General features: G+C 43.6%; 1 protein-coding gene across 1 annotated transcript in view; it reads right to left on the bottom strand.

The window, feature by feature from the left end:
* Positions 1-46: 46 nt before the first annotated feature.
* Positions 47-13,609, bottom strand: part of pde4a (phosphodiesterase 4A, cAMP-specific) — a gene marked incomplete at its 5' end in the record, with an annotated part of 21,376 nt that continues 7,813 nt past the window's right edge. Inside the window, 9 exon segments of the mRNA XM_030343004.1 lie at positions 47-4,232; positions 5,100-5,282; positions 6,141-6,263; positions 6,670-6,824; positions 7,051-7,150; positions 7,452-7,616; positions 7,926-8,024; positions 8,333-8,496; positions 8,702-8,795. Coding sequence (XP_030198864.1) covers positions 3,678-4,232; positions 5,100-5,282; positions 6,141-6,263; positions 6,670-6,824; positions 7,051-7,150; positions 7,452-7,616; positions 7,926-8,024; positions 8,333-8,496; positions 8,702-8,795 — 1,638 coding nt within the window. The 3' untranslated portion in view covers positions 47-3,677.

Raw genomic sequence — 13,609 nt, 5'->3', positions numbered from 1 at the left:
TGAGAGGCATCTTGAATGTTCCCAAACTGCCAACATATTACACATATTACCTTTATTACAAAAATCGTCCTTTATTTGTATTTTCAACACACTTTACAGTACCGAACAGTGAAATAAAAGAAAAATATACTGATATATATGATATTGTTTTATATATAGATGTTTGCTTATTAAATGCATTTATTCACAAAATGACACGTCAGCCTCTGTCAAAAGGAAAACCTTTCATAAAAATAATATAATAAAAATAACTTAGACACATTTTACACATTACAGCAAGATCATTTACAAATATTACAATCATTTCATGGTGGTTTTTTTTCAGTTGTTTAATCTTTTTAAAAGTTGTGAACAAACACATGATTAAAGCCCAGAGAATTATTCTCAGAGGGAGTCAGTTTTTGACAAAGTAACCTGATAGCAATCCCAAAGGGAACCGGCTAGGTAGGACACCGTGAGACTGACATTCAGGCTTATTAGGCTAGGACAAGTTACTAAGAAGAAAGGGTGGAGATCATTCTAGAAATGGCCAAGTCATCGAAGAACACACCACTTATTACTTACTTTCAATAAATTAGTCACATCCCTTTTTTAAACTTAATTCACATATATTTGACCAATAAGTCAAAACTCATTCACAAGGAGTATTATTATTATTATTATTATTATTATTATTATTATTATTATTATTATTATTATTATTATTATAGCATGACTACTGAGATCAGTTATGCCTCTACTGCACAATGAATGCTTGGGACTTGACTTGGTGGAATGTAATCAACATATTATTCAGTTAATACCAGAATTCCAGCACAGTTTGTGCTCCACCTCAAAGCACCGCCCATAACCTACTGAAAATAAAGTGCAGCTTAAGCTAACTACTGATGAATGTGCACGTTTAGGATGTGACAGTAGGAGATTGCGCACGTTAACGTAAATTAAACAGAACAAGAAGGAGAAGATGGAGGGATTGTGTCCTGAAGTGCTTCAGTGGTTAATTTCAACAAACATACATGTGATTATTTGCCCTCCTTCATGGATTGACTAAATTGATCATTTACAATGCAATATTACAGTATGTACATTGCTGATAATGCTTATAGCAGATATCATCATTAGGTGATTTCAAATTCTAGACCATCCACCAGAACAATACAAAAATAAACTGTACACAGACTGTTCAAAAGAAAACATACAGGATATATATCCCATGGTTTCCTTTACTTCATTTAAAAAGAATGGCAGCAATTAATCAATTGAATAATTTCATAATAAGAAACATTTGCTACAGTATCGTGTTTTTATGGCAATTAAATATTAACGTTTCATAGCTTATGAAATAAAACCAAGCCCAAAAACAAACAGGAAACATCTTCAAAGAAAAAGGCCAACCCAAATGGGAATCATGTGGTTTAAAAAAGAAAGACGTGATCCTAACATTGGGTTCCCATTGGACCGGATGAAGTCCTGTGTGGTGGCCTCCACGCCGTCTCGTGACAGTGCAGGTCATGCACGCAAACGTCTGTCGCACCATGCAAAAGTGTCTCAAGATAAGCACAGTTACTGACCAGCAGAAACTACCGCTTGACTTTATAATTTTCTACGATTTAATTTTAGTTGTGTGTTTTTTTTTACCCTGTGAAGAAGTCACAAACCAACCGTGACCTTGTGAGGCATGTGCTGTTTAAATCCTTTAACACCATTCAACAGGATATAGGTGATGTCACTGAATGACCCATGACCATATTTAGACCTATAACACTTTTGACTTGTCACTCATTCACTCGCTCGTCAGATTCCACAGCCTGTTGTGTATTTCTTTTAAAATGAAAAAGACGCCTCCATCCAACGTAGTCTTCGTGGAATCTGCTCATTTACTTGCATGTCTTTAGCTAGCTATAAAGTAAAGTCATTGCACCTTCCTGATTCAAACAACACAATCGTTGTGCCCCACTGCAATGCAACAAAAACCACAACTGATTGGCTGCTTTGTCGGTCTATACCCAAACACTGCCCACATTTTGTAAAGACAAACCTAAAACTCACCGAAGACTATACCATCATGATGATATAAATATACTATTATATTCATTTTGATATCATATAAATCGAAATACGGGCAGGTATTGTGTCCTGCAATCATACATTAAGGCAAAAAAGCTATAAACATGAAAAACATGATCAGAGACTACCCTCATAAGGTCAACACTTCTCTTCCCTTCCCTGAACATTTATCACTCTGATTCCCCTAACGTCTGTGTTCTTTGAAATCACTGCATCCCCTTGCCAATGCCAATCCTTTGGTTTGGTGAGTTATGACTAGACATTAGCAAACAAAGTGAGCAAACTGAATGCTAGATGGTGCATGGGGATCTGCTAAATGAAACGATTCCACAGACATTTAGTAGCAACATACATACATAGCAACCGTGGTAAATACAAAATAGGCAAAACATAGTCGTCAAATCATCTCATGGCTTATTCTCAGAAAGTAAAAAAAGAAAATCAATAAGAAAAGATGGACTCAAAAACGAGTGTGTGATTGGTCTGTATCTAAGTTATTATATTATCAGAAGAGCAGCAAAGGAAGACCTACAGCCCAAAACAACTAAAACCTAAATATCACCACAGACACTCCAAGTGTGACGGACACACCACAACAACACCATGAACAGTTAAATCCTTAACTAGAGACAACCAACAAAAAGAAAGATAAGAAATGCAGACACTCCTGTCCCACAATGCATTGCTTCACGACAGCTCCATTCAGGAAGCTGGTGTTTCAGAAAGGCACAGAGCCATCTTGCACCAGTAGCACTCCTCATAAAGGGAAAAAGGGGGGGGGGTACGGGACGTAGGCCCCCCCCCCCGCGTCGCAGCATCTTCCTTTCCTTAGCTTCCTCTCTTCTCCTCCTCCAATTCTGTGGATATTTATATTTTTCTTTCCGACAGAAATGGAAAAAATTGTCACCTGGATGTGTAGCTTTTCTGAGTTTCGTATGGCAAACATGGATTTCTAATACTGACTGACACTGTTTAATAATTCCAATAAGAGATGGCTTTTTCCAAAGAGATTGGTTATTTATCCTTGTCCTTCACTTTTCTGTATATGCACACATACAAACACACGCTCAAGTGTGTTATCGGTACCTTTATGGGTGTGCATACACATGTTGTGTTGCTTTGCGTGTGTTGCTGTGGGTGTCTACATGGCAAATGTGTTGCAACGTGTGTGCATCTTGTGTACATATTGTGTACGTGGATGCTGAAGTGTACAAATGTTCCCGGTACTTCTGGTGTATACGGTTATTGGAATCTCCCAGCGACCTAGCTTGTGTTGTATTGGTGAGTTCATGTGTGTTTATAAATGTGCATGGCTCTTCCAGAGTGCTACAATGTCTTCCGCGTCCCCGTCGTTAATGCTCAACTCCACTCGTCACGTTCCGATGTTCCTATCGAAATGAACAGGAAGGACTTGTCACCACTCATAATCTACAGTTGCTGTGTAACTAACTTTTCTTTTAAGCAATAATAATTAATTCCCTTTTTGAAAAATAGATTTAAAGGTCTGTATTGTCAATGCAGTCTTATTTGTTCTCGGTTCGCCCCGTTAAACGAAAGGAGCAATGGTAGCGTGTGTGCAAGTGAGGAGGGAAAATACACTGCAGGAGGAGTCATGTGTCCTCCGCCGGCGAGGATGAGTCCTCCTCATCCTCCTCTTCCTCTACAGGACTTGTGTCTAAAAGGCTTTCCTTCTGGCAGGTCACTTCCAAGTGGGCTTTGCGCTCATTGTCTCCTTGTTCCTCCTCCTCCTCCATCGCCACCTCCGTCTCCTCTTCGATAATGTCCTCCTCCTCCTCCTCCTCCTCTTCCTCTTCCGCGATCCCCGCCGCCGCCGCCGCCGCTTCCTGGTTCCTCCCCTCGTCGGGGGGCCGCCCGCAGTCCTGCGTGATGTGGTTGGGGACGGGCTGCCCGCCGCCGTCATCCTGCGACTCCCCGTGTTCACACGGGGGGTCGTCGTCCAGGGTCAGTTCAAACTGGAACTTATCCACACAGGTGTTAAGGTCCTTGTCCTGGCACACGGGGGGCGGGGAGGGGCTTTGGGGGATGGTACTCTGGTACCAGTCCCGGTTGTCCTCCAGAGTGTCCAGGATGTCCTGGGCATCGGGGTGCACCAGGTCCCCCCACGTCTCCCACAACGGGTGGACGATGTAGTCGATGAAGCCCACCTGCAGCACGGAAAAGGGCATCAGATGGATGGGAGGTACCAACTGGTGGGGAGACAGGGGGCTTCTGCCTGGGTGTTAGAATAGCCCAAACTACCAGACCTTTAGGAAGGTGCCGGTAGGAATTCTGCGTTTTGTACAATTTGGAGAGTAATAATAATTTGAGATTATTCTGAAAATATTTTTTCTGATTTTTCAAAGCAGCGTTTTTTTTCTCGGTGGGATTCAATTGGTCTCTTGAAATAAGCGTGTATTTGGTGTATTTGAAACAATCAGGGACTCTCACAATAGATAAGGGGGGTATTGGTCATGCTGAGATCAGAAGGACCAATCATGTTGAGAACCTCGTTAAGCAGAGTAGTGGGAATATCGTAGATCTTTTTTCAAAACATATCGTTTTTTGACATCACTAACTAATCGTAGCTAAACCCCTCTCCATTACACAGCTAGATGGACATTACCACTAGTGATGTCATAAGATTATATATTTTGTCATCACAAGTGGTAGTATTTGCAAACATGTATATTGTACCCAGATGGATGAAGGATTGATGAACTCCCACCCATCATACATCAGAGTGAAAATGAAAACTTGTGATGTCATAAACAGATGACCCCAAAAGTGGTAATGTCCTCCCGTAGATAAGATGGCTAATTATCTCCAATACATCGTGCATATTGGGGGGCATTTCCACTCGTGATTTCACAAATGTTTGATGTGAAATGTAGTATAGCGGCTCTTAAATAATTCATAAAATAATATTACTGTATACCAAACTAGTAACCAGGAACCCAACCAGGAACCATCAATTAACTTCATTTGACCCTATTTGAGGATCTGACTTATATATGATTAAACATGGCAGTTACCTGGCTCTTTTCCACCGATGCAGTGTGTTTATCACACATGGGACTGATCTCCATCCCTCGCTCTCTCTCCTTGTCTCCCTGTCTGAAGAACTCTTCCATGATTCTCTCTGTCCATTGTCTGTACACAGCCAGAGGCTTGGTAGGGTTGCTCAGGTCCGCACAGTGCACCATATTCCTCAGCACCTGCAGAAACCCACCCCCATCCCCCAGGTTGTCACATCTCTGGTTCATCACATTAGATAACGTCTAAGAGATTTGATACAGATATTGTTGCGAATATAGTAGACCCGTGTAGAACAGAATATTTCTAATGCTTACCTACCTTCAAAGATACATTTGTACGTGAATGATTGTAGCATTCCTCTATTTTAAATGTATTTGGTATATATTTTGTCTTAAATGTATTTGAAATGTCTTTGTGTACCATGAAATGCAGTTCTAATGAATGTATTTTTATTATTATTGTTCACGTTTAATACAATCTTTCCTTAAAATATGTAATAACATTTGCAGGACATATTCAGCCTCTGATTATTCAACGATAGTAAAACACAACAGACACAATTAGGTAAGACTTGTACTGAATCTGTGTAGAAGCAAAATAAACAGATAATTTCTTGCTTCTAATTTGAGAGTTTGTAGTTACTGGAGTAGCAGAATTTACCGTGACCTCTACTATTTACACTCTCTTACCGCATGATACCATACTGAAAAAAAACATGCTTCATTGCAAATGTGAAAGGGATGATACTTAACACCTGGTGTGAGTGATATTAACCATTACCCGCCGTTTTGAAATCTGCCCTACCCTGTGCTTTAATGACATCACCAGTGGGAATTTCCAACTAGATGTATGCTGGATAGATCAATCTACCAGCATACCCAGTGGATGCTTGTGAATGTTGCTTATCTATGCATCATCCATCTAGGTGGACACTCCCACTTGTGATGTCACAAAAACACAGGGAAAGGCTGATTATTCCAACGGGTCACACCTGCTGGCATAATATAACCCCTTTAAGGTGGATGGTCTCATCTCACCTGTATCCGGTCTGTGTAATGGTCCAGCAGCAACACCCCAGAACTTGTCACTTTCTTGGTCTCCACCATCGTTTTCAGGTCTGCCAGCAAACTCATGTGTTTGGACATGTCTGTCGCCAAAACCTGAAAAAAAGAAAAAATGTCTGAGCTACCTTCTCATGCGGAACAGAGAGGAGAGACAGGATTGAGACACTGATGGAAAGAAAAGGAAGGTAGAAGTGAAGGAAGTAAATTAGGGAAATAAGGAGGGAAGGGAGTAAGGGAAGAAGGAAGGAAGAAAGTAAGGAAGTAAGGAAAACGGTAGGAAGGTAGGAATGAAGGAAAGGAAGACGGAGGGAAAGAAGCAAAGGAGGAAAGAAGGACGGAAGGAAGGAAGAATGGGAAGAAGAAAGGAAGGAAGGAAGTATGGATGAAATGAAAATAAAGAAGGGAAGAATGGAAGGTCTGAAGGAGCGAAGGAAGGAAGGAAGGAACGATCGAAGGACAGAAGGACAGAAGGACGTACTACGACCTTGTGTCTAGAACTCACCATATCAATGACCAGTTTCCGGAGACTCTGTCTCTGCCTCTTGCTCAGGTTTTGAAAGATGTCACAGTTCTCCTCGTGGAGCAGCTTGAATCCCACGGCCAGGTGATGGTTCTCCAGCACCGACTCGTCGTTGTACATCAGGGCTAGCTCTGAGTCTGTGGGAGGAAGCGTCACACATAGGGATTACTGCTTCCTTCTCATTCCACACCCAATAGGGATGGATAGAAGCTTAGAAGATGAATAGAAGATGCCAACAGAATCTGTATTCAATGTATAGATCACCTGATTCATTACCAAGTCGATAATTTGAAAATGACCCCCCTTGTTTTTCTACAAAATGGTGAGATGAGCTCACCTCAAATCAGGTCATCTTTCACTCACTTGTATTGATGAGGAACTGGTTTGACACGCCTGGATGGTCCACATCATGAATGGCAGCAGCAAACAATGCGGCAAGGATCTCTAGGTCGGTGAAAACAGCCTAACGTGGACAAGGAGATCCAATATTTTTAGTCCACCAAAAGTATAGATCTACCAATAACAAACAACACACTTTATAACAAGCAACATTGAATTCAGCTGCATGCCAAAAGGTTCAGATAGGCTTTAGGCATCTGATTCAAAGCTGCCTGCAGGTCAAACACTCCATTAGACCATCCTGAATGCCATGTATATATATATATGTATATATATACAGTATAATATCAGATGGCTCAAGTCAAGCTAGCTAGAATTAAGCTAGTACTATCAGGCTAGTGAGGCCTCGTAAATCATAAGCTTACATCTAGAGCCGGCGTAGACAGCAGTACGTGTGTGGATTGTGTGACATCAGCAGCGTGGAGGCTGTTGTGATAGGCCACGTTGGCGTGGTAGTGGTCTTCGAGGGTCATCACGTAGGTGACAAAGGTATCCATGGGGATCCGAAAGGTCTTCATTAGATCTCTCTCCTGGAAGAAAGGGGGGAAGAGATGAGAGCCACTTTAGACTGGCGCTGGGCTACTATGGACCCCCCCCCGTGGTCTGGACCACCCCCCCCCCCCCCCGAGGTGATTGACTCCCGTTGTCTAGTTGTGCCTTCTACATCCTTGATAAAGCTATTACTACCTTCTTCAAATATGAACTGGTTCCTCAAATGTTTTGATGCTTTTTCGGTTAAGACTGAATCTAAACCTCTAACCACAGAGCCTGCGACAGGGCTAACAAAAAGATAACAATCTTCGCTTTGATAATAAGAGCAGATGTATAGTGTAGGTTACCTGGAAGACTGCAAACATCATGCAGCTAAGAGGTCGGTTATTGGAGAACTCAGCCACACTGAATATATTAAGGCCCCACTTATTCAAGTCGTCCAGCTCCTGCCATTGCAAAAACAAACAAACAAATACACATCATTACGACAATATCACAATTCCCCCCTCTCCCCAGATCCACATGAGTTGGTACCCCGTACGGATCTACACACTTATGATTACCGTATTTATTTAAGGCTAAGGGAAAGATACAGAAACATAGACAAACGTGAGACAATCTTCTGATGTTTGCATAATAGCGTTTCTAGCCAAAGCTAATTTACAACACGTGTCCCTTGATATGATACCCTACATATGGGTATCGTCGTGGGGGTAAGCGTGAGAGTGAGGGGGCTTGACTTGGTCATGCCTACCCGAGCCAACGCGTCCTCTTGCTCGGTCTTGACGCCGAAGCGAGGCAGGGCGGAGTTGGAGAGGCTGGAGCTGTGCGTTAGCTTCTTCACCCCGCTGATGTGACACATGGGCTTCTCCTGTTCCCTCAGGGTGGGAGATGGTATCTCCACCTCGTTTTGCTTATCTGCAGAGGTCCACACGCACACACGCACGCACACACGCACGCACACACACACGCACGCGCACACACACACACACACACACATAAGAGGGGAGCAGGGCGAGAGGACAGTGCGGTACAGTGAGCCGGGGACGGGGTTGGTTTCTACAGGAGATGGTTCATCCTCAGTTGGTGTTGTGTTTTGCTGGCTGCTGTGGTGGTGCTTTACCTAGGAAGGTTGTGGAGATGTATTCTGACACCTGGTTCCCTGAGCGACTCATCTCTGACAAATGGGACAGCTCGCGGTTCAACATCCTCTTGAACTGGAAGGGAAGGGAGGATAAGAGGTTTGAGCGGACGGTCAGAACATAAACACAGAAACACACACACACACGCACGCATGCATGCATGCAAGTACGCACACACACACACACACACACACACACACACACACACACACACACACACACACACACACACACACACACACACACACACACTGCATATCGGTTATGGTAAGGAGACATGTAGATACGTTATGATATTCATTGCAGATCGGATGGTATTGTATAGTTGGTAGTGTTGGTCTGCTGTTTGGTATTCTTTTGAAATCAATAAAACATGTGATATATACATATATATATACATATATATATAGATATAGATATGGTATGTGTATTTATACATTATAATCGTTTTAGTTCGAATGTATTAGGTGTGGCTGGGAAAATAAGTGTTTCTATCATCCACATATTCTGTCTCTTCAATACTTGGTGCACATGGCCATCATGTCCATGTTCAGATTGTCATGCATGTCATTTATGTCATACATCCACCACCAGCTGTGGCATATTTGCCCTCCTCTTATGCCCCCCATAACATGCATCAAGAGGCAGTGCACTTGAACGGTGTGTGTGCAGGTTGCGGGCGTGTGAACACATCGATTGTCCTCAAGGTTAAACGTTATCCGGGATGACAAGACATTTCATATATTTTATATTGGCGAGTAAGAGCCTTCAGCCGTTTCCCCAGCCAGCCAATCACGGCAAGGCATTTTGGACACAGCCCCCTCCTAGTCTGTGTCCTACTGACTGATCCTTCACACATATAATAATCTCCATGGCAACCGGAGCGGTTGCCGTGGCAACTGCCTCCTCACAGTCAGTCCTTCAGCTCGATGTGAGAGCAGCGGCTGCCTGGGTGACAATCTGAGAGAGTCGGCAGGTGTCTCTGACCTTTACCAAGGTCAAAGCCTCCCCTCCCCTCTTCTCTCGTCTCGTCTCCTCTGCTCTCATCCCTTCTTTCGGTCTTATGACGGCCTCCTCTTTCTCTCTTTAGACAAACAGCATGCTGCTGGTTCTATCACATCTCTATCTGCAGAGCATTTCACTGACTCACATGCAGGTTTACTGTATGTATTCACCGTGTTGTTGCTGTTGCAGTTTACTGTGCAGTGCTTTAATACATTTTGTGTCATTTTTTGGTTGACTTTGTTTCTTTTTAAGAGGATTCTGATTGTTCTCCCAACATGGCCTTCCAATAAGGAAAAATCTTCTAAAAGAAGTGGCCGGTCGACAGAATAAATAAGCCGATAACCTTGGGAAGCCCAGTGGGCCCACCTGAGCAGGATCTCTCTCTCTCTCTCTCTCTCTCTCTCTCTCTCTCTCTCTCTCTCTCTCTCTCTCTCTCTCTCTCTCCCTCTTTCTTCCACAGCATTGCTCTCTCATTCTTTCTAAAGCAGCAATGCTGAGTCATAGCTGCCAACCAACACTTGTACAGTGCCAGCCCTAGTGCCAGGACAAACAACACACACACACACACACACACACACACACACACACACACGCACACACACACACACACACACACACACACACACACACACACACACACACACACACACACACACACACACACACACATATGATGGCCACACATGACAGAAGCATCCATAGTTGTGTGCATATGTGTGACCCAGTGGGGAACTATTTGATCACATGTTGAATACGCACAAAAATAGTGACACATGCTTCATTCCGAAAGCCATCATAGAACGTGTACAGGATGCTATATTTTACTTTCATCTGGTAAAATAATAAACTGCTTAGTATTATGCCGCAGAGAATAATCTATATTGCTAATGAGGATTAAATCACAAAACATCACCGGAAACACCACATAGTCCCGCCGATGGATACTATTTAAATATTCAAAAGAATTGAAGTACTGTTTTAAAAAATTCTAAGCGTTATCAGAGGGTTAACAGAAGTCTTTGTATTCAAATGACTAAGGAGCAGTCTGGAGGGTGAACACTCAGTAGCAAGAGAGTTCCTTCTTGCTGACTTAGAGTCCAGGGCTAGTCCAACTAGCTTCCAGCAGCTAGCTGCTTACGGGGTCATCCCTATGTTCCCCAGGTCCTATGTTCCCCGGGTACAAAGGGTTAGGGTCAGGTTTATGGTTATGGTGAGGGTTAGGGTTAGGGTTAGGGTGAGGGTTAACCCTAAACGTAACCCTAACCCTGATCATAACCAATCGGAGGAGAGCCATTCTAACCAATCACAGGCGAATCAGAGGCGAAAAAGGCGGTACTTGCCCCTACCATCCTACGAAATATTTGCTCGCCGGTTCCCAGGTCACATACAAAGCGGGGAACATAGGACCCGGGGAACATTGGACCCGGGGAAAATAGGTACGCTCCTCTGCTTACTAGCTGCTTGGTGCTTTTTTGGCAATTGATCACCAAAAATAACAAGTGTGGCATCCGTGTGTTTGATTTGGAGGCATTGTGCACGATAGTTCATCACTTTTATCACAAAGAATATACTAGTTTGATGAATATATGTGTATGTTAACTGTCTACTGTTGTTCTTTGTTTATTTCATAGAATGTAAAGCTTTTCAGGATGTAGCCCATGTATGGAAATTGTTGTAGCAATGCAGTTATTCTGAATAGTAGAGGAAGTAGCAGTAGTAGTAGTAGTAGTAGTAGTAGTAGTAGTAATAATACATATTTAATAAGATATAAGAAACAGTATATATATATTCTACTAATACACTTGTTGTTGTAATTTCATGTAAAATGCTTTGTGTGGCCATAGTGTTAATAGCGGTCACAATCCTGTTACTGATACATTTGAGCTCCAGCACAATATGAATATTGATACTGATGATCCATCCTATCAGCTAGCTCAGCTCATGAATACTTCTATGGATAACAAGTCTTTTCACCCTGCTCATCTCATATTGCTATAAAAATGTGCATACACTGTATGTTATACATTGTTACATCCCAATAACAAAGTCTTGTGACCCAGTCTACAGGCTATATCATAACAATTCAACCAACTTTATCATGACACGAATCAGCCCATCCAACTAGACAGGCTAACACACACCCTACACACACCTGGCTAACACGCCTGGCTAATACACTCCTGGCAATGTCAATCAAACACATCTTGATTGACATGCAATTGGTACAAACACACACAGCTTCGCCAATGTGCATTTGCAAAAGCACATCTTAGTTAACCTGACGCTGGCTAGCAGATACAACTGGCTAATACACCTGGCTAACACTCAACTGGCTAACACAACCCTTGCTAACACACACACACACGCACGCACACACACACACACACACACACACACACACACACACACACACACACACACACACACACACACACACACACACACACACACACACACACACACACACACACACACACACACACACGCACGCACACAGAGCTGGCTGACACACCTGACAAACACACAACTGGCTAACACACATGGATAACACACACCTGGTTATCCCGCACAATAGATACCTGGCTAACACACAAATCTGACTAGCACCCACCTGGCTCACAAATGTGTTCATGAGTGCCATCTCATGTACTATTTAATCTTCATGCAAGTAGTGTACGAGTAGGAAAATGGCTACTGAGAAGAGAATTCGCTTCTCAAAACAAAAAGTAAAACACATGTACAGTATAATCCCTTGATACGCGGGCACCAAACACTGCCCTTGGTATTGGCCACCTGGAGTCTGAAGTTAGAGAGAGAGAGAGAGAGAGAGAGAGAGAGAGAGAGAGAGAGAGAGAGAGAGAGAGAGAGAGAGAGAGAGAGAGAGAGAGGGGGGGGGGGGGGGGGGGGGGGGGGTAGTGAGAGAGAGAGAGCGAGAGAGAGAGAGAGAGAGAGAGGGGGGGGGGGTAGTGAGAGAGAGAGAGAGAGAGAGAGAGAGAGAGAGAGAGAGAGAGAGAGGGGGGGGGGTAGTGAGAGAGAGAGAGAGAGAGAGAGAGAGAGAGAGAGAGAGAGAGAGAGAGAGAGAGAGAGAGAGAGAGAGAGAGAGAGGGGGGGGGGGGGGGGGGTAGAGAGAGAGAGAGAGAGAGAGAGAGAGAGAGAGAGAGAGAGAGAGAGAGAGAGAGAGAGAGAGAGAGAGCAATAAGGAGCCCAAGGTCTTGAAAGAAGGCATAGGTATCATGTGACAGTGAAAGCTACCTGCAGTCAAAGCAAACCAGCCCTGTTCTCCCTCAGTTATGTGGCTGTTTTCTACATACATGCAGGGGATTACAATCTGTCCTACAGAGTGTAGATGGTCGTGCCTTTGCATGTTTGGCTTCAGTGTGTACATGAATCAATATTGGATGAAAGCAGAAATGTCAAAGAACAACTCAGACCAACAGTGTTCTGCCTCACATCAGCAGAGGCTAAGATCTCTGGCTACCGTATGTGTGTGTACACACACACTCACATTCATACACACACACACACACACACATACACATGCACACGCACACGCACACGCACACACACATACACCCTTTTTTTAGAAAAAATACCTCTCCGCAAAACCTCACACACAAACTAAGGTAAGACGCAAAATTACAATCATACAACAACACAAGGGGGAAATCATTTCTCAACTCCAAACACTAAAGGGGAGGGGGAGGGGGGGGGGGAACGATCCCCCCCAAAAACAAAACATCAATCCAAGATGGCCGCTAGCGTGCCCCCGTTTGGCCCTACCTGGTCCCACCAGCCAATGAGCCACGGCCTGGAGCAGGTCTCACAGAACAGGTCCACTAAGGGCGTCCTCCGTTCGGCCGCCGTCCCCCCCCCTTCCAGCACCC

This window comes from Gadus morhua, chromosome 2, assembly GCF_902167405.1.
Source record: "Gadus morhua chromosome 2, gadMor3.0, whole genome shotgun sequence".
NCBI classification, from domain to species: Eukaryota; Metazoa; Chordata; class Actinopteri; order Gadiformes; family Gadidae; genus Gadus; species Gadus morhua.
The sequence above is the reverse complement of the archived record's forward strand: the minus strand, read 5'-3'. Positions and strand labels throughout refer to the sequence as shown.